General features: G+C 34.6%; 2 protein-coding genes across 2 annotated transcripts; one reads left to right on the top strand and one right to left on the bottom strand.

The window, feature by feature from the left end:
- Positions 1-998: 998 nt before the first annotated feature.
- Positions 999-13,642, top strand: LOC124935074 (oxysterol-binding protein-related protein 4B-like). Its single transcript, XM_047475536.1, has 7 exons — positions 999-1,106; positions 10,804-10,986; positions 11,064-11,315; positions 11,407-11,503; positions 12,245-12,539; positions 12,640-12,742; positions 13,143-13,642. Exons 1-7 carry the CDS (start codon positions 999-1,001, stop codon positions 13,395-13,397), a joined length of 1,293 nt encoding a protein of 430 aa, XP_047331492.1. The 3' UTR covers positions 13,398-13,642.
- A 960-nt stretch (positions 13,643-14,602) lies between these two features.
- Positions 14,603-18,309, bottom strand: LOC124935073 (protein OSB2, chloroplastic-like). Its single transcript, XM_047475535.1, has 9 exons — positions 17,555-18,309; positions 17,323-17,461; positions 17,053-17,149; positions 16,389-16,462; positions 16,150-16,288; positions 15,962-16,095; positions 15,749-15,881; positions 15,076-15,152; positions 14,603-14,992 (listed from the first exon to the last, which is right to left on the bottom strand). The coding sequence occupies exons 1-9, from the start codon at positions 18,055-18,057 to the stop codon at positions 14,885-14,887; spliced, it is 1,404 nt and encodes a 467-aa protein (XP_047331491.1). The 5' UTR covers positions 18,058-18,309; the 3' UTR covers positions 14,603-14,884.
- Positions 18,310-21,892: the final 3,583 nt, after the last annotated feature.

The following is a 21,892-nucleotide window of genomic DNA, read 5'->3' as shown; positions in this document are numbered from 1 at the left end:
TCCTAATGGAAGAGTGCCATGTATCATTCTAAAAGATTCGACCGTTAGCTCCTGCTCAGTATTTAACAAATCTCAAGAACAACGGACAATCGGCCTTAACCAAAAGAACTATTAGCCTTACGAATTTGCCAATCTCGATCATCTGATATTTTCCAGCCTTTGAATATTCATATTGTCAAGTTGCTTTCTGATTATACTGTGTGTGAATCAAGAGAGAGCTAGAATTAAAACATCTTTAGCTGAGTGATATTTTTCATCTTGTAATTGAACAAAAGTATTATGTTCAATAGTGAGATAAGTGTGTGTAAATTGTATTTGATTCGAATCATTTGATAGTGAATCCTTCCGGTGGTTGGAAGAAGGGGTGACGTAGGAGAGTTTCTCCGAACATCCATAAACAAACTGCTGTGTTCTTTCATTTCTGTCATCTTTTCATATTTCATCTTGAGCTTCAAACCCAAGTAAACAATTCCGCCTTGAATCTGTTCAAGTGTTTACAAGTGTTTGCGTAGAATAGAAAGCGAATTAAATCCCTAATATGATCTTTCAAACCGTTTTTCATAAGACTTCATCCTTAGCCAGACCCCCGTCTCTATCGATAAAGTCGATCCTATCAATTGGTATCAGAGCCTTATTTCTATTCTTAAGAATCAAGAACCTGAAGCATGTCTATCATCAATGAAATTCCTCTTCTATCAAGGGACAACTACGAATATTGGATGATAAGAATGCAAGCTCACTTGGTTGCTTTTGACTATGATATGTTGAGCGTTATTACTGATGGCCCCATAAAGATTTCGAAGCCAAGAAGTGAGTGGACTACTGAAGATAAGATGACCAACAACTTGGATAATGTTGTTAAGAATATTCTGTACCAGTCGATCAACATGAATATGTTATGTGAGATCAAGTCTTGTTCCACTGCTAAAGAGATATGGGATAAGCTTAATTAGATCTACGGTACAAGCACTCAAGCAAAGAAGAACCAGAAAGCGTTCATGTGTAGTGAAAACAAATCCATATGTGCTGATAGTGATTTAAAGGAGTCTCCTGCAGAAAAAGAGAACGAAGTTGTTACTTGTCTGATGGAAGATGACCAATCTAAGGTAAATGATATCTCTGAACCAGAATTTACAAACGAGGAGTTAACTCTAGGAGACGAGTTATGATATCTCTGACGGCCAGTTTTCCAACGACATTCCATGCGATTCATTCGACATGGTATTGGTGCAATCAAAGCTCTAGGAGACGAGGAATGCTTTGGTTCTAATCACGAAGCCAAATCCTCGACTAAAAAGAATTTACAAATGGTAATCGTCGTCTATTTTCAGATATGTAGGGGAATCATCCTTGGATTCCACTACTTCCTGTCTCTATGTCTTGAAATCCTTATATGAGGTCGCCAATACTTTGGCGAGCCTCTATCGCGATGAGTTTCAGCCTTCCAGAGTAACGACTAAACCAAGACGAAGCTCCGTCAGAGAAGACAACGTCCAAATCAGAAGAACAAAATGTTCCTCTATTCTTCGACTTTGGAATCTAGCTACGGACGAACAATAAAGCGACTAGAAATGACATATTCTTAGACGACCACATGCGACTATCCTTGGTCGGTGAATCTTCCTGCGCAGCCTCGGGAACCAACGAGTCGAAAGGACAATTGAGGAAGACGAAGAACGACCCTTTCAACCTTTTAGCATTTGAAATGTCTGATTCTTCCAAGTTCCAAGGCATGTTCATTTTAGCCCTTAGAACTTCCTTTTTTTTAAAATTACCTAAGAAGTTTAGTTCGAAATTAATTTAATAATTATAAATTAATTAGATCCCAAACTTCCTGTCTTGTGCAATTTTGACCCTTAACTTTCATATTTAAATTATTTTAGAGAATTCGAATTAGTTTGGCCACTAGACTATTGCTAACGTCTAATTCGGTTCTCTAACTTTATATTCATCCAATTTTGGATATAAAGTTTCAATTTCCAACTCTTGAAAAAAAATTTAAGGCTTGTTTGGTTTCCTTTTATACCCAACAACCTTATTTCTTCAATTGGAGACTCTAAATTATTTTAGAAATATTCAAAAAATTCAAGGATGGTCAAAAATATTATTTTCAACAAAATTAATATTTTCAACAAAAATAATATTTTTCCATAATTTTTTAGTCCTGTTTGAAAAACAACTTATTTTGGAATGCTCATATCTAGAGCTCCATATCCCAGAAAATTGTAAACTTTTCGTAGTAGACTCATAAAAATATTGTTGAATTCCCTAAAAATTTTCATAATTTTCAGAACATTTCGAAAAAAGTCTCATTTTATTAGAACCATGACGGGTGTCTCTTAACCCCGAAAAGTTCTGTAATCGAGAGTAAAATGTTTTTAAAAATATGTTTGACATTCATAAGAACTCTCGAGATTAACTCTTTTGAGAAAATTCTCGATTTCGGTTGTTGCATACTTCGAGGCTCCTATCCCCCCCTCTTTGTTTCTTAATCCACATTCTAATATACTATTGAAGTTCTTCGTGTTCAAGGATTCACAATCTAACCAAACAAACAAATTTTCAAGAAAAATGGCAAAAACGAGAGTTCACATTGTGGTTCACATGTGTGCCCAATGAGTGCATTCAAGGTTCCATTTCATCTTCTTTAAGTCTGGTAAAATCTAACGAGAGTCTAGAATCACATTTAGACTAAGAATATGATATCTTGATAAATAGACTTAAGACACGATAAAAGAAAATCAAGAGAATTCTAATGGCTTGAAGTCAACCTTTTATTGAAATCTAATTAAAGCTAGGATTACTCCTTCTAGATTAAAGACAAGGTTTGGGCATACACAAGCAAAAGAATTCTGAACTCATAGTGCAAACGTGTAACATACCTTCACAAACAATGGCCAACTACATTGGTGTAGAGACTATCATACGGGATAGGCGCATAAGACATAGCTGATGCGACCCTTTCCCTATGCGTAAAGTATCGGACCCTTAATCCGTGAATACTCAATTTTATTTTCTTTAATTTCTTTTGAAGTAAACTAAAGTGGCAACTCTTAAATTCATCTGGATTATTACGTTTTGAACACGTATTAATCTGAAACTTATATGGGCCAAGCAAGGATAGGTCAATGTTACTGAACTTTATGGTTTCTCATCTCAAACAGATAGGACAACATCCTATATGGATAGTTCTCCTATCTACAATTTGTGAGATTTGAGATGAAGGTAAGCTGCGGGGTTCTATAACATAACTTTCATAGAAAAATATTTATAAAAAGTTCATGGGTAGTGTTTACAATTTAAGTCCATCGATGTGTCCCCTCCATGGACTGAGCATTCGAATGGTTAGGTAAGGCATGAGACCGACCAATTTCGGATTGCACAAAACGCTCTTAAAGACGGAGCATTCGAATTGATAAATCAATCTTAGGATTAAATCTCTCATGCCCTAAGCAAAGACGTTAAGTGGACCCTAAAATTTGTAGACGCTTAAGAAGAAGTTAAGAAAATGATTTCGTGTACAAGAAAACATTTCTTAGGACGTGGGGTGCGAAGGCAAAATTAAACGCGTACACATTTTACAAAAATGTCCCTAGTTTAGACTAGGATCTAGTAAACAATCTAATAGATAATAATCCTTAACAGAGAGACTAAAGGATGTATCGAATTATTTCAAAGAATTCCTTAGTGTATGTCTTAATAGATTTAGCAAAGTGATTTATCGGGATGGACATTGATTTAGAAAATGATTGAGCTTAATTCTACTTGTTCATCTTTAGACGTAGTACTTCTTGATTGTGTCAAGATTGTACGAAGTAGAGAATTCATCGTTGTCAAGAAAAGATTGACGAACAATGCCTCTAAAGAAAAGTTGTTTGATAACATAGGGTCCTTCCCATTCCAGTTGAAATTTCTCTATAGGATATTGATGTTTTCTATTTTTGTGAACAAGATCTCCTAAAATCAAATATCTTGGCTTGACATTCTTGTTGAAATCTTTCAAAATGCGTCATTGATATGCTTGGATTTTGCACAAAGCGTCAAGGCTTTTGTCTTTCATGAGGGATAGTTGATCGACTCGAGATTTTAGTCAGTATTCTTCAATGACATTAATTTCAAGGAGTACCCTAAGATTAGGTAACTCAAGTTCAATGGTTTGAATAACCTCCATACCATAGACCAATGAATAAGATGTTTCACCAGTAAAGGTTAGAGTGGTCGTTCGATAACCCCACAAAGTAGTTAGATTTTCATGTCAATCCTTATATGTTTGGGTTGTCTTCTTGATGTGATCATATTCTTGTTCGCAGCTTCGACCGCTCCATTGGTCCGAGGCCTATACGGTGAAGACTTGTGATTTTCAATCTTGAATTCATTAAGGAGTTCGAGCACTTTTCCTTGAAACTGTGGACCATTATCAGAAATCATCGAGTGGGGAATCACATATCGACTGATAATATTATTTCGAATAAACTTGACCATGTTAGAGTATTTGAGGACCTTGAAAGAGGTAGTCTCTACCCACTTGGTACAATAATCGATGGCGACAATAATGAATTATTGGCCGTTGAAAAAATGGGGATATATCTTTTTGATGGTATCAATCCCCCATATCGAAAATGGTCAAGGCATAGTCATGTTATACAATAAAGAAGTGGGAGTAAGATTTTTATTAACATAAATTTGGCATTCGTGACATTTCTTGACGAAGGCTATGGATTTTTTCTCTTGATTCTTATAGTAGTAACCGAAGCGAATAATCAATTTAGAAAGTTCAATGCCATTTATATGCGGGACGTAGTTTTCAGCTTAGACTTCTTCCATGATTCACGTAGATTATGCTTAGTCTACACAAAACATATTTTTCCATCGAATGATTAACGATAAAGAGTGTCTTCCAATACTACATAGTTGGTGGAGAATTGGTTAATTACTCGTCTTTCCTCCTTCTAAATATGTGAAGATACTCTAATTTCTCAATATAAACTTAATAAGTTCAAACTAAGACTTAGTAGTAACTTCGGCATTGGCGATGGTTGGCATCTCATAAATCCTGTTATGCCTTTACCGAATTTGGAGAGGTTTGATTTTGATTCCTTCAAGAATTTATGCCAAGGTCGCGAACGTGGTAGGAGCATCGATGAATATATTTTGTCTTCTAGGAGTGTGTATGAAACTAACACTCTCGAGTTTGACTATGAGTCGAAGGAGAAAGAAGTACCATCTTTCATGCGTTCTTAGAAAGCATGTCTTTGTCATGGATTGATGGTTTAATAGCAAGTTTGACTTTTAAATCTATATTTTGCATGAAACGTATGAGGAAAATTAAAAGTTTTAGAAAGTAGCAGCCCTTTTAGAATGTTCATATTACAGGAAAAACAAACTATATTATTATCGATTAATAGTTCGAATTACATGAAACCAAATGTACTTAATATAGACAAAGTTTGACAGGAGGAGTTGACCCATAGAGAAGAAACAATTTCGAGAATACTTAGATAGGATTGCATCCTTTCTCGCTTGTCCATTATAGCCTTGTTGGTTGCATCCGAGCTTAGGAGGAGAGTTTCTTCCTTCCTTGTTCTGACTAAGAAGATCATTAAGATCGAATCCAATACTAATTAGACTTTCCAAGTTGATCAAAACCATAAAGGCGACAACCAGGAAGTATTGATGATTCATGCCTTATATGAGGATTTCAATGTGTCTTGATTCTGAAAGAGGAGGAACAACATTGACAGTAGCATGAAGCCATCGGCTCCAAAATGTAGTGAAAGTTTCACGATCTTCTTGCCTCACTTGTTACAACTTCTTGATAGTCTAGCCCTGATAAATGTTAGCATTGAATCGTTAGACAAATGTGTCCCCCTAACTCATTGATCGTTTGAAGAGCAACGATGTTGTTTCTCACGTAGCAATGTGAGAATCTATCCATAAGGCAACTAGAGAAGATACAAAGAATTTGGGATTGCCTTAAATTCAAAGGACTCAAAGTTGACAAATAATAGTACATGAAGATAAGTGGATCTTCAACACCCAAAAATTTGTTCAAGACAGGTATTTGGAGATCAAGAGACAAGCGAGCTTCACCTATTTTAGTAAGGTTTATCCCTAGATTACTTGCAACTAAGGGAATTTCAGCATCAACAAATTGTTCGCGTTGGAGTTTCAATGAGGTAATGATTGCCTACATCCTTTCTATAAGCCAGTCGAAGGATTTCATAAGAACATGTGTCTAAGGAGTCGTAGAGACCTCGGGACTATTGTTCTTGATGTACTCAACATTGTTTGTTCATCTTGAATGGAGGTCATATTCGATTTTCATCGTTAAAATAATAGTACCAGAAGTACTCATCTTTTGGATCGACCTCATAAGAAAGGCGATTGGATGGACAACCCCTACTAGTGGATTGAATGGAATTCCTAATTGTGAAAAAGAGACTAGATGAGATGCTCGTTCAATTCAAAGACGAATGAGATCATTGCATTTTCATCTAATACATGAAGATGAATAAGACCTTGAATGAGATTTATAGTCATGAAAAAAGGGCTAGATGAGAGGATCAATCAATTCGAATGGAAGGATATTCGCGATTTCTTTCGAAGAAACTATGGATAATCATTTGAAGCATGGTAAAAGTAATTGAAGATAGTTAGTAAATCTTGAAAGGATATTCTTGAACTACTAGTCGTTTTGGATTAAAAAACTCGTAGATTGCAAGTTAATTTGTTCAAGGAGACATATATGATGTTCAAGTTGGTTGAGTGTGTAACGTTTAAGACAAAATGGGTGATAAATGCTTTGTTAGATATTGAGCTTGAGAAAAGAAATGTCGAGATATATACCTAATTATTTGTTATGTAGTACACGATAAATGTTTGTCTTGGGTCTTCTCGTTTTTGATCGGTATCATATTTTGAGGAAGTAGACAATGGAAATTCATCTTGGATTTGGATGTCTTTGCTTTTCCATAGATATCTGATTTTAAAAAAGTAGACGATGAAAGTTCGTCTTGGGTCTAGTTTCTCATATTCAATTTTTTTAAGAGATTTAGGTTTGAGTTTTGAGAATGACCAAAATGAACCTCCAATCTCATTCATCTCCTCAATAAGATGACAAATCGATTATCTCATTCATCTAAACTATGATACACAACGTATAGACAATTAAGATAGAACAAAATAAGTAACCAAATCATCACATTTGAATTAACCGAGCCTCCCATCTAGCCCGTTTTTTATGACTTGAAATATCACTTAAAATCTTATTTTATCTTATAACATTAGAATATACTACAATGATTTCTTCTTGGTTTTCTTAAGATTTATTCTTAAGATATCTCCACCTCAACTTATAAGTGTTTTTCACTAGTCTTTTCTCTTCTTGGTCTTTAATTCATATTATGTGCTAACTAAAACTGTGTCAATTCTTAATCACCCGACAACTTAATCAACTCAATGCAATCTTGCAATTTGGCCTGAAAGATTGTTCTATCAACATATCGACAATGTTGTCATCGGTTAATACCTTTTTTATAACAATTTTCCATACTCGATCAATTTTTTTATCAAGTATAAAGCACATAATCTCACTACCATCTTCATATTGATTAACTCTTTTAATATATTTTTGCAATAACCTTTTTCCAAATAAAATATCTCCATACTCATTTTAGCCGAGAATTTTTTCAAGACAAAGACCTCAACATAGTGAAAATTTTGTTACTTTTGACTATATCTAAGAGTACGTCAATAAGTGATTCAAATAATGTCACTAATATATGCCAAGACAACAATTGGTTATAAAAAAACCTCCTATCAATTTTCAACAAGCATGAAGATGTATCGTTTGTTCTCCATATTCTTCTAACCAAATTCTACATAGAAAGAATCTAATAAACCATGTATATGATTATTGCATCATACTCACACCTTAGAAATTATCATTCTTGATAAAAAAAACCCTTGAGACATCAACACCTACTTAACAACTTTGCACTAATATTTACCAGAGATTTCCAAACAAAACCTACTCACTAGGTTTGATGCAAATCCAAATTCGGCCCCTACACACATATTAAAACCATTCTCTTGCAGATAAACTTTAAAGTCATCCGATTTAATTAGAAACCCTTTACATGTTGCATCACCTGTCTTCCACAATCTATAACATCGAATAAGTACTTCACCTTCTTTTACAACTCCAATTTTCAATCTCCACATTGACGAATATCAAATCTCTTAAGAGATAAATCTCCATCTTTGAGAAATTCAAGTCAAACAAGCCTCCATACATGCATATTAAACAAATCCAAGATCAAAGTCAAACAAAGTTTTAAGAACTTTATTAAAATCAAATAAGGCTTTACTTATGATAATTGGAATCAAATAGTTCTTAAACTCATTTGTGAAAACAAACGAGACTTAAAGAAAAAAGTGTTAGTTGTTGATCTCTTCAAAGATTCTTGATTGGCTCCTTCTATCTCTATATTTTTTATATCATAATATATATATATATTCTTTCATATTTATATTTTAGTAGATTATATGTCCCAAATTAAAATAAACTAAAAAAATAAATATCATTTTCTTCGTTCTGGTGTCGCTACCTACACAACAACTTTTCGTCACTTGCGCCCATTGACGCCTTCGAGAAAAATAAAAGATACGTTGTCTTCTTCTTCTCTCTTTTTCTCAAGACATTGTCACACAAAATTTAGAAAACTTTTAACGACCGCTCACATCTCCTTAGCAACTGAAGATTTCAACTCAAATCTTCACAATTATTAATTCTTCTACAACTAATGTTGTTTTCTCAAATAACCAACAATCTTCAATAAAAACACAAATTTACAATAACTTCTTCAATGGTAATTATAGTTTCTGTCATATCTTCACAGATAAATTAGGTTAAATATTCTCAAAACATGCTTTGATATCACTTGTTGAGAAAAATCTAATAAAAACACACGATAAAAATATATAGAGATAAATGGGTAAAGAATAATGAACACAAAATATAACGAGGTTCGACCAACAAATGTCTATAACCACAGGGAGTCGTTTATTCTATAAATTTTTATGAAATAATGGTCCAAGTAACCCTATATTACAATCTCTATTTATAGGAGTACATCAAAGCATTAAACTTAACTACTATTTCTAAGCTCATTAAATGTTTAAAGTTCATTACAATATATAAACTATAATAAAATATGAGCTCAAAACTCAACAAGATCAAGCGTTTGTAAGATTGATTTTCTCCTTTAATCGTAAAGGGAAAAGAGGAGAAAATGAGTTTAAGAGAAGATGTTTACCTAGAGTCGAGAAAGATATGTTTATGGTTTTTATTATATATATATATATATATATATATATATATATATATATATATATATATATATATATATATATTATAAAATATATTATATTATCTTATAAGATATAATATATATAATATAAATGTTTATAATATTTATAAAACGAATTACTCGCCAGTTACTCAAATTAAAAATATAAAGCTCGAACTCGAGCTCAATTACAAAATTGAGCTATTTTTGAACAACTTGAGAGTAGTTGTAAGGTATCGATCAGGAATAACATATGGATAAATACGGTATCCTTTTAAAGTATAAAGAATTTAAAATTTCCAAAAAAAACAAAGTTCTTTTGGCCTAGCTTGATAGAAGTTAGGTAGTGGCTTAGAAGAAGATGCGAGGGTACGTATTGTCCATAGTTGAGATCGTGGGTATCAACCATTTTACTGCTATGTTAAGATAAATAAGAATAAAATGTCTAGAGAAAAAAAAGTAGACAGAGTAATGTAAAAACAGAGACCTAGTCGAAAGACTTATTTTGATTTACCTGATGAAGATTACAATTACATTGAGAAGTATTTATATAAGAAAAATAGAAAGTGAAATATTTACAATTTAATGTTTGATAATGCTTAATTTTGGAGTAGATAATTCATAAAAAAATATTATTTCAAGTGATTTGACCTTATCTTTGACTTTTGAGCTTTGATTATGTAATGTCTTTATTAGAGATTCATCTAATTTGGCCTCATTGTGATTGAGATGGTACGATTAGTTTACTAAAGAATTTATTAAAATTTTAGATTCAATTTGATTGAATTTTTAGATCATAGATAGCATCAAATTAAATAGAAGATCACAATTGTGCTAGTCTAAAGGGTGTATCAAATTGGAAAGTATTTTGAAATAGGCTAAATAACAAGAACATTACACTACTATTGTAGACTTTATTTATGTAATAATTATACAAGGAAGTGGAAAATCTTGAATTGAACTCATATAATAAAAAAAAACATCAACTGGACTCATAAATGAAGCACCAAATGCGCCGTACGAACAGGTGAGAGTTTAGGAAAACATAAGCAGCAGGTGTTAATAGATCATTAATGAATCCAGTAGTAGGCGACAGTTGAGATTGAAGAAGAAGAAGTCTTGTTTAATTATACTCCAAACAGTAAACGAATCAGGAAATGAAGACACGTACGTACAAGTAAGCATGCATCATCTCCTCCAATTCTGCAGTAGGCTACATGTGCTCTTGTTGTCGAGGTTAAACGGGAGTCTAGTTCAACTTCAATCCATATTTATACAAACTGAAGCTTTCGCGATTACATTGCTTGAAAGTTGAAACCACCTATCTCTTTCTCGTTCTTCTTCCTCCTGTCTAATTATGTCGAAAGAAATCGATGTTACCCATGTAAGCTTTTATCCCTTCTATCGTTTTCCATTCTACAGTTTCATTTAGTTCAATTTTTTGCTCAAGTAGGTGGTGGAAGAAGGAGATGTTAGGACGAGATCAGCAGAGGATGTAATATTAACAGCGCCGATGTCTCTGGATGAATCAGAAGAAGATCCTAGTCATTACAGAGCACCCAATGTTCTCCGTCGCATTCTCACTCTTTTGAAGTCTATGCGCCTGCGACCTGGCTCTGATCTCACACGCGTCCAGGCAAGTTTCCATAATCAATTAATGAGATGGTTTCCTAAATAATATAGTATAAACAATGATTCGTGCATGGTCTGCAGGTGCCGCCAGTTTTTAATCTTCCAAAATCGGTGCTACAGAGCTTTGGAGAATCAATTTATTGCATTGGTGAAGAAGAGTGCATGGTGAGTAGATGCGCCCGTGGGCCAACTTCACTCGATAGATTCATATCTGTTGTGGCGTGGAATATCTCAACCATTCGCCCTTTTAAATTCGGTGTTGCATTCTATAACTCCATTCTTGGAGAAACTCATCATGTTTCTAGAGGAGATCTCAACGTTCTTCTTGAGCAGGTAAACCATTTCATTATTCTTCTTTGTTAATAAATGAATGAATCAATGAATGATGCTTACTTTCCAATTGCCATTGATTACTTTGTTACAGGTTTCTCATCACCCACCAGTAACTGCACTTCATGCCACTAATGAAAAAGATGGTGTTTCAATCATCTGGTGTCAACGAATTGTCCCAAAATTCCATGGTAATGTAATTGTCAAACTTTATTAATACATAACACAAATAGCCTACCTCAGTATCAAAATGTATTGATTCATTCATTAAGGCAACACTTACTGGCAAGAGCAAAATATTTACGCTTAAGCGTATCCTTGAGTTCAAATCTCGCTTCTTATTGGAGACCATGCTGAAGTAAAGGAGAGATTGATATGTGATTTACTTTTTCACACCTCAATCCATGGGTAATTATTAGACTCATTCTAGCAAGAATCAAACCAAATCCTAGGCATTTCCAAAACATATTGTCTTACTTATTGTGACACATTTGGAACTCATTTGACATCGCAAAGTTCTCCCTATTTTCCATTTCTGTAATTTCCTTTAGGTTTTCAGGTAACATGACCTCTGCCACTTTTGAAATAATCTGTGAGTTGAACCTGTGAGTTGTGAGGGAGTTGGGTTATTCATTGACTGTAACTTGAGGCATCTCAAATGTTCTTTCCTATTTTTCTTAGGATGCATTTCATATTACTGAAAATGAAGCTGCAAGTGTTGAATACTGAATTTTTAAGTGTAGATAAGTGTCTAAAAAATAAATGTTTCCATAAAATATATGATTTTTAAGTACTTAATATGTAAAGTGGTTTATAATCTATGGAACTAATCTAAAAGTACTTAAGAATATATTATTGTAGTAATTCAGTAAAAAATCATAAATGCCAGCTTCTTAATGTCTCTCTGTATTGTTTCTTTGTCATCTCTGTAGGGACTAAAGTAGATGCAGAGGTGCAAGGAATAAGGCAGTTACAACTTGTGCATAGGGATGAAACTTATATAATGTCCCATCCCAACCTAGAATTCAGGTTCTTCCCCATGGCAGGTGTCTATTGGTCTGGAAAATTTGCAGTCCAATGTCTCCAAACTGACTTCGAATGTGAGTTGAGTTTTGTTCGAAATCCCTTTTTTCTTGGTAATAAATCCAACCAAAGTGGTATTAAAGGTAAGATATTTGTCGCATCGTCTAAGAAGACTCTTTTCGAAGTGAATGGCCATTGGGATAGGTATGTATACATTCCATTGTTATCCATCTCATCTCTTCAGGTGTATATATATATAGATTTTATCGATATACAATTAAATATGTTATAATATTTGTCTTAGGACTGTCACAATCAAGGACATAACCAATGGTAAAGTCTCGATCATATATGATGCCAAACAAATGTTGACGAAGCTTAAAACTCCTGTTGTAAAGAATCCTAAGGTGAATTGTTCTTGTCAATCCACTAATTGCTTTGAATGTGAGTTATTCTATCTAATCTAAATATATGTTACCTGTTTTAAAATTTATTATATATATTTTACTTAAATAACTGAAAATAAGATGTTTTTTCATAACCTGAAATGGGATTATTTAAAACTAAAATAATCAGGTGGTTATTCAAATAACAACAGATCATGCAAGGCCTTAAAAGTTCCATCTCATGGAGTGTTGTCTCTTTATGCCTTAGTTCAAAAGCTCCAACAACATCTATTTATAGGAGTACATTATGTGCTAAAGGCAACAATACCCATTCCCTCCCGACCCACCAATTAAATTGCCATTAGATGGGGCAATTACAATTCTAATTATTCTTAATATGTTAAGGGTTTGTTTGTTATAGGGTGTATGGGATAGCGAATCGGCAGTGGTTTGGAGTAAAGTGAGCAAGGGCATTCTAAACAGAAATTGGGAAATGGCTGGGGAAGCAAAGTATGAAATTGAAGAGAAGCAAAGAGAGATTGCTAAAGAAAGAGAATTAAAAGGTGAAGTTTGGATTCCAAAGTATTTCAATTTTTCTTACACAAAGGAAGATGGTTGGACATGTTCTCCCAAACAGGAATCAGTACCCCCAGCTCCTATCATTGTTCCTATATAATAAATATACAATCCAGCCATCCAGGTACTGCTAGTTTGAAAGGGTAACTGCTAGTTTGAAATACTGTTAAGTTTGTAATAAGGAAATAAAACAGTTATTGTATGTTTAAATATAAATATTGTATCTCATCATGTAATAATTCACCAAAAATGTACTGTAAGGCCTAGAAAATGTTTATCCTACTATTTAGTGTGTTCATATGTAAATAAGAACTAGTTGTGGAATCTATCAAAGTTTGTGATGTAGAGAAACACACCTAGATTCAATCACTTCTTTCTTTTTTTTTTCAGATCACTCACTTTATATAAATGAAGAAATATGGAAATGAGACCCTTTCTTGTTCCTCTGTTTTTTTTATTAGACTTTTTTTTATATATAACTTGGAAGAAGTGGCTCCCCTTGGCCGAATGGTGGAGAAGTAAGCGAACGTCGGTAAGCAGCTCCGGCATCGGCAGCGGTAGTACGATTCTATCCGTTCGAGTCTGAGGTCAACGGTAATATGTCATCTTGCTTTAATTATAGTGCTTTAATTATAGTACTCTTTCCATTAGGAGCTTCAACCTTAACCATCTTCAGTTCTTTCGTTTTATGCAATTATTGCCCGACATTCAAAATTGAAATTTTATTTCAAATAAGTTAATTATAAAATTGTAAAATCTAAATTTAAGGTAAACATTTATTTTAAAATAATATTAGTTATATATTATATATAATTAAATATTTTTACATTAACTATCTTCAAAAACAAAATTATAAAATTAGTACAATAATAATAAATGATACTATAAAATTAATTATATTTATAAAATTAATAAAATTAATTCATTTATTTAAATAAATAATCTTTTAAATTTAAAATTAAAAATTTTATTTTTAAATAGTAGAATAAAAAATTATTTATAAATTAGTAAAATTTTAATATAATAAATTCAAATTTAGCATTTTACACCTTTGTTTTAAACCCCCAAAAGATGACATTTAATATAGGATCATAAAAACACTAAATTTATTTATATGTAAAATTATTTAAATCAAACTCATTAGTAGTAAGATGATATGTCTATTTTGCCTTGTAATTGAATGTTTAAATTATAACAAATGATTAAATGTGTATTTGTAATAATTAAATGAGCATATAACTTTTCATATTTGAATTAAAGGTACTTTTAGTTCTATGACATTATACTCAGAGTTCTAAGGATTGTAACACCCAAATGTTCAACTAGCAATATATACATCAGACAAAATAACTAAGTCACAATAGTCCAACTCAGGCCTAAAAGAGTCCTCACACTTACAAGAGAGTGTCATCACTATAACAGATTTTAACCAATCATGACTGCAAATAAAATCTCATGCCACAACAAAAAACTCACAGAAACATTAAAATTATGGCGATATGTTTGATTATTAATTTGCGTTGCTTAAGATGGCCGAAACACCAGACACCTGTGCTCAATCACGTATACAGTTAAATTTTCAATGACCTATGTTTTAATAGGAGGTAATCTGGCTTCAAGAGAAACCGGGCAGTCATTCAACCACAATCCTTCACCTGTTTCTCGGTGTTTAAAGTCGGGAGCTCTGACATTTCTCTATACATACATATTGGAATTGGAGTAATAATTAGAAATTATAACAAAACAAGAATAACAAATAGTTACTTATGACTTCTTACCTTGCTTGTTCTATTGTCCCACCACTTGTTTGGGTTTTCCACAAGGTTCTTCCAAGAATCATTTTTCTGTTGAAATCCTAGAAGGAGAATATAACTTTTACAAAGATGACTTCCACAATGTAGAACAACTTCTATGCAGCGAAAAAAACCTTGAAGAAATATAAGCCAGCTTGTTGTCTTCCAAAAGGGATCTAACCCCACTTGGAATCGACCCGTTTCAAATTAAAATTATTGTTTTGAGGCACCTTAAAACAGGAGTCAATGTCTAATTTTATCGGCAGTTAAAAGTGCACCAATGGTCAGAATGCATGAGACCGGAAACAATAAAGTAGATGAGCAAACATTGAGATGTGGAAATTTTAAATCTTGGTAGTATGAACAAATATAATCCATTTATGAACACAATGAAAAAAATAGTAAATTGAGATGAAAATTAACAATAACTTGTTGAAAAGAAATCTATAGAAAATTCCAGTATCTACTGCAAATTCTCATAGAGAAGAGTCAATTTAACATAGGTTACATTATATCTGTTTTATAAAAAAGAAAATTTGTTCAATTGGATACATTTAGTGTTCACAGCTTTTTTGTGCTATATTAGAAAAATTAACAGCAATGTACCATAAGGGTAATGAAAAACATTAACAAAATAAAAGCCTATGTTGAAACATACCTCTAAATTTATTTTCTTGTTCCAAACTAGGAGGTTGTCCACCAAGCTTTGCCATGACCCATTTGGGAGCACGGTTAAGCCAAATTCCCAAACCACTCTCTTTGTGTTTAAAATCTGGGTAATTGGGCTTCAGCTATCAAAATAATAGTTTGAATACAATTATTAGAGTTAGAAAATTTTAAATCTAATGGAAATTTATAGACCGATGCTCACAGAACCACTAAGCTTTTTTTCGCGGTTGTCCTGCCAATTCTCTAAATTATTTAAGAACTCCTTCCAACGCCTATCTGCATCGTCTTCAAACTTAGTTTCGCCACCTGGGAAAAGTAAGGACATAGAAATACTTAATTATTTGTGTGTTATTTCTCCTAGTTTCATTGCAGAACTGAAAAATCAATTACCTCTATCTAAGTTGTTTTCTTGAATAACATTATTATTAGATGTTGAACTTCCTAACTTCTCCTGAATCTCAGTAGAACCATTAATCCTGCACGGCTTGACAAGGTTGTCTTCTTTGAGGGAATGAGTAAGAATTTCGCCCTGGAAAATTATGCAGAAAAATATTACTATGATTAACAATGAGCATACAATTGTCTAAAGCAAGTTATTGTTAATTTATTTATATCATTCACATTTTAACCTTTCTTAAAAGTTGTGCCTCCAAAAAAATATTTTTCTTCAACTGATTCTCGGAGCTATTGATCTTTGGAATCTCTGAAGTCAAAAAATGACAGATAATAAGCCAATGAATTAATAAATTAATAGAATCAGGGAAGAAAAGAAAGCAAATGCATTCTATGTTGAATACTATTAGAAGCAAAATCATAAAGTATGCTCAGGATCTCTGGCATTAGAGACTTTAAACATATTAAATTGAATAATCTAAAAGTGAATACCTGAAGATTTTTACAATATATAGATATATTATCAAAGTCCATATGCCTAAAAACATAAAATATTCAACATCTCTCAATTAAGTTTGTGTATAGGAAAGCAAATCAGGTGGCTCATTTGATTGCAATACATGCTACGTGTTGGTCTGCTTGTAAGTCTACTACCATCAGGTTGTGTTCCTGAAATTCTTTCAAACTTAATTTAACTATAGAATCTCTCTAAAGATTCTTCATTTCTACAACTTAATTGGAAAGGAGTAACTTAATGAGTGTCAACGGCTCATCATAAGATCCATTACTAACATAAGCTACTTTATCATCAAAAGGGAAGGAGAAACCCAATGTATACTTAATAGAGAAAATGACATGAAAAGTTGATACCAATGCTTCTAGACTTAGATTAATGTTTACCAGTACTTTCCTTAATCCCTGCCTCGATATCGTGCAAAATGAAGGGTTTTTTCGTTCTAGAAGAAACATGGACATAACTCAAGCTACGTGCCATGACCTGCATGACAAAGGAAACAAACTACAGTTCAAAGATTATGTGTGATTTACTTTTGCTCCAGTTGAAGCTTGTCCCTCCTCCTTTACATATATACCAAGATTTTATGTGTGATTTGCAGAATACACAACCAAAGAAAGTAACCACCAAAAATCTCTAAGATTGCATTCACTCACCTGGGCACTGGCTTGACCATCAGTCAGAGTAAATGGTGGCGGATCAGCGCTTAGGTGACCTGATATGTGCACAAAATCATGTACTTTCAGATGACAAACCGCAGTGTGTGCTAAATCACCTTCAAAGATAATTGGAATCCTGAATTAATGATGATGAAAGAATCTCCTCAGTCAACAAATACAGAAACACAATATTGTACAGTAAGTAATGAAGGACCGGATTAGTAAGTACCAGAAGGATGGAGAATCAGGACCAGATTCGTTGGATGTATAGATAACGGTTGCAGCCCAGACTTTCCCATCCAGGGATGTTTTAAACTGAACAGGAAATTGGACACGCCCAATTAGATTAACAGAGTTGGCAACCTTCGGCTGCCATGGAATCTCGCCTGGCTTCGGCCAAGACTTAACAACATTAATGTCTTTTTCTTTAGAATCCAAGTCATTGTCCATGGTCGTTGGCTTCACAATCATTTCGGCGCTAGCCAGCCCTACCGGTTTCTTCCGTGTCCTGGATCTACTACTGTTAGCAGTGACAGATGCTTTAGATTCTTTCTGGCTATCTGTACTAGAAGTGCACGTTGTAGTTGACAAAGAGTAGAGACTAGAGTGTTGATTTGGCTGCAGCGGCCCAATGAAGGGGACATTTTTCCTACATGACCATCGGCAAGACGAGTTCCCTCCGTACAGAAGTTCAGCGGCGGAGATTGCCCGACGGAGCAGAAGAAAATTCATGGCGCTATTGTTCTTTGTAATTCAGGGAAAACTCAGCATGCTTCCCGCAGTACATGTTAAATTGAGTTTTTTCTTTCAAAGTATAAAAAAAATTATCTTCTATTGCATTTGGTGCCTCATGCTTGCTATATTTACTGAAGAATGCAGAATGGAAGAAGAAGAAGATGAAGCGGATTACCTCCCGTCTGCTGGCCGAAAAGATACCGGATGCGAGGTCGACGGCATGGAGAAGGGGCAGAGGGAGTCGCGGGTCCGGGACTAAGGGTTTAGTCCTAGTTTGTTTTCTAGGGTTTAAAAATATCTAAAACTTACCCAAAAAAATAGAAATTTTTATGAGATGACCCACAAAAGAGTGTTAATTTTAACTTATCCCAATATTCTTTGCAAAAATAATCTTTTGCCTTTTTTCTTCTTCTTCATTTCCCTCTTCTCTTCTCTTCTTCTTCTCGCCTAGCAAACGAGGGAGAGACGCTATCTCTCTTCTTCTCTCCGACGACGTCTAAGCAAAGCAATGTTGGGCGTCTGCTTCCCCTCCCTTCCCCTCCCGACGACATTTTCAGCGCAGACGTCTGTATCTATTAGAATAAATTAATTAAGTGCTAGAATAAATTAACTAAAGAAACTGTGTAAATTGATTAAAATAAACTCAGGTGAATAAGAACTAGTTTAATCAATATAACATGATTTTAATGATGTGTTCACATAAAGCGTTAATGATGCATTCGTGAATAAAAATAAGTTGTGTAAATTGTCTTTGCGCAGGCACATCTCATAAGACGTATGTCTATCACACGGGTATTCTAAAGAAGTGCGCGAACAGACGGCGTCTGAACATTATCAGACGAACTGTTTGAAAAATAAGCGCTAACAGTAGCAGACGTCTAGGCTTCAACAGACGCTCTGGTCTGAAGAAGCGCTAACAGACGTCTAGGCTTCAACGAACGGTTTGGTTTTAAGAAGCGCTAGTAGACGTCCAGGCTTCAACAGACGCTCTGATCTAAAGAAGAGCTAGTAGACGTCTATGTTTCAATAGACGCTCTAGTCTGAAGAAATGCCAACAGATGTCTAGGCTTCAACAGACGTTTTGGTCTGAAGAAGCGCTAACAGACGTCTAGGCTTCAACAGACGCTCTAGTCTGAAGAATCGTTAACAGGCGTCTAGGCTTCAACAGATGCTTGAAGCAACGCACGTTCATCTTCCGTGCTCGTCACCCAACAAGCGACAAACGGCCACATCAGCACGTCCAATAATCAATGGAATAATGCCACATGTCAAATATTCAGAGTCGACTGTTGCATTTATTGTCATGCATCATTATTACAAACCTTCTAAGAAGCTCAAAGTCACACGCCATTCAAGTAGGGTTACGATACTCAAGTGCGGCTACAACACTCAAGTGGAGCTACGCTACGTCAACACGCGAAGCTCTACAACATGCCACAATTGAATGCAAAGCGGCGGTGACTGATATATATATATATATAAGTGGATAATAATAAAGAAAGTCAGTTCTTACGCACGACACAACAACTACTTATCATGATTACTCTCTCATTATTCAAGTTGTAATTCATATACTCTGTATTTCCTATTGAGATAAGTTGAGAGAGAGAAACTATTGTAATATTTGTCAAACATATTAAGCATTGTAAGTTGAACAGAGAGTGTATGTTCAATAGAGTGAGAGCTAGGAGTTCAGAACATGCATTGTTAAGTCCTGGGTTTCTAACCGAGCTTGTGTAGAGGCTATACAAGTTAAAGTCTTCTAATGTATCCTTTTGGAAACAGAAGAACGAGTGACGTAGGAGTTGTTTATTTCCGGACATTCAAAAACAACTCCGTGTCCATTTCTTACTGTATTATTTATCTTGTAATAATACGCTTCAAATCTAGCGAGTATTTCCGCACTTGAATCTGATTCAAGAGCTCGCAAAGATTTGTCATGAGAATAGAAACAGGTCTTAACCTCTAACATGGTTAAAACCGAATTGGAAGTCGATAGTCGTTCAATAATACTCAAATCCCACCGGTTGTTGTTGATGTCGATCCCAACAAGTGATATCTAAGCAACAATGTCTGCTCGTGCACTTTTTTAGACCATGTCTAATGAAGTTAGACGACGTTTTCTTGTGCACTTCTTTAAACCACGTCTAATGAAGTTAAACGACGTCTGCTCACGCACTTCTTTATACCACTTCTAATAAAGTTAGACGGCGTCTACTCGCACATTACTTCAGACCACGTCTAATGTAATTAAACGACGTCTACTCGCGCATTACTTCAGATCACGTCTGATGTAATTAGACGACATCTACTCACACTTTTTCAGACTGCATCTGAAGACATTGCGTCTTATGAGCTATACTTATATAGAGAGAAATTAAACAAAATAGTTCTGTTCAGATCACAACTTAGTTTTATTCAACCACATCATTAAAATTATGTCGTACTTATTTTCTTAAGTTAATTAATTATTTATCTCTTAATTAATTTTATCTTTTCTTTATTTAACTTAATCTAACAATTTCCCTCTTTTTTGATGATGTTAAAACTAATTTAAAAATCAAGTTAAGAACACAAGCTCAAAAACTAACCAATCTATTTATAATAATAAACGGAATACATAAGATAGGAAAAGTTTAAGATCCCTCCCTTTTAGTTCTTGAATATTCAGCGATGGGGATCTCTGTCTCCGAGTACACACTCTATAAAACTTTGACCATCACTACTTCGACCACCACCGCGACCACCTCCACGATATCCACAGCGATCAGCTTGGCAGCTACCTCGGCCACCTTGAACAGGCTTCTTTTTGGAACGAGTGCCATGAGCACTTGTTCCCCCTCGATTGCTACCTTCCTCCTTTTTAACATTATCAGGGTTGACATCAACAAGGGCTATGGCTTTGGCGGCTTCGGCAATTGCATCTTCTTTGGCTTGGAAGCGTAGAGCGACCACATCAACATCTTCTAATCGTTCTACTTTAGTAGACTTAAGAGATTTGGTGACTTCGATCATTTGGAGGGTTAGAGATTCAACTGAAGACCTCATCTCATTATGAAGCTCAAGACTGAAGGACTTGGTCTTGTCATGAATCTCATCGTTTTGCTTGAGAAGATTTTCTTACACTCTTCTATACTGAGTGTGGAGGATCTTTACTTCATGAGTAGTCATCAACAAGTCTTTATTTGTACTCTTCTGAGCCGCGGCTAAGTTATCATTAGACTTAGAGGACATTGTAGATTCCCTTTCAAGATTCTGCAACCTTGAGGACATGGATTAAAGAAGGAGCAGAGAAGGATCTTGCGAAAGCTCATAGCTCCCGGAGAAGCTTCCTCAAATGAAGGAGCAGAGAAGACACTATGTGAACCAACTAGAACAGAGCGAATAGGATTGGCATGAATGCTTACCTTTATAGAGTGTTCTGGTTCTTTGTCTTTAGCGGGTGCCCGAGGAACATTAATCAACGCCCTGGATTCATCTCTAGCTTCTTGGATCTCAGCACATATATCCATGACATATCCTAATATATCTTCAGAGCGAAGACAATGATCAGGAAGGAATTTGGACTTGGATGGAGAAGGACGATTGGATGTTTGAGGAGTGGGCAGCCTTTCTTCAGATGCATTCTCTTAAAACGAAGAGGATGACTTAGCAACTTCGGCTTCAGACACCCTCTGGGAACGAACACGTTCCTCCTCAACAGACGGGGTCTGTTCTTGTTTAGACGGCTTTGAGGGTTCCCCCTCAACATATGACATCTGCTCTGGTTCGGACGAGGGGGAACTTCAAACGTTCCCTTTTGAACAAACAGAGACGTCTTCTTAGACGCTTG

Source organism: Impatiens glandulifera, chromosome 4 (genome assembly GCF_907164915.1).
Source record: "Impatiens glandulifera chromosome 4, dImpGla2.1, whole genome shotgun sequence".
NCBI classification, from domain to species: domain Eukaryota; kingdom Viridiplantae; phylum Streptophyta; class Magnoliopsida; order Ericales; family Balsaminaceae; genus Impatiens; species Impatiens glandulifera.
This window is presented reverse-complemented; position numbering and strand designations above follow the sequence as displayed.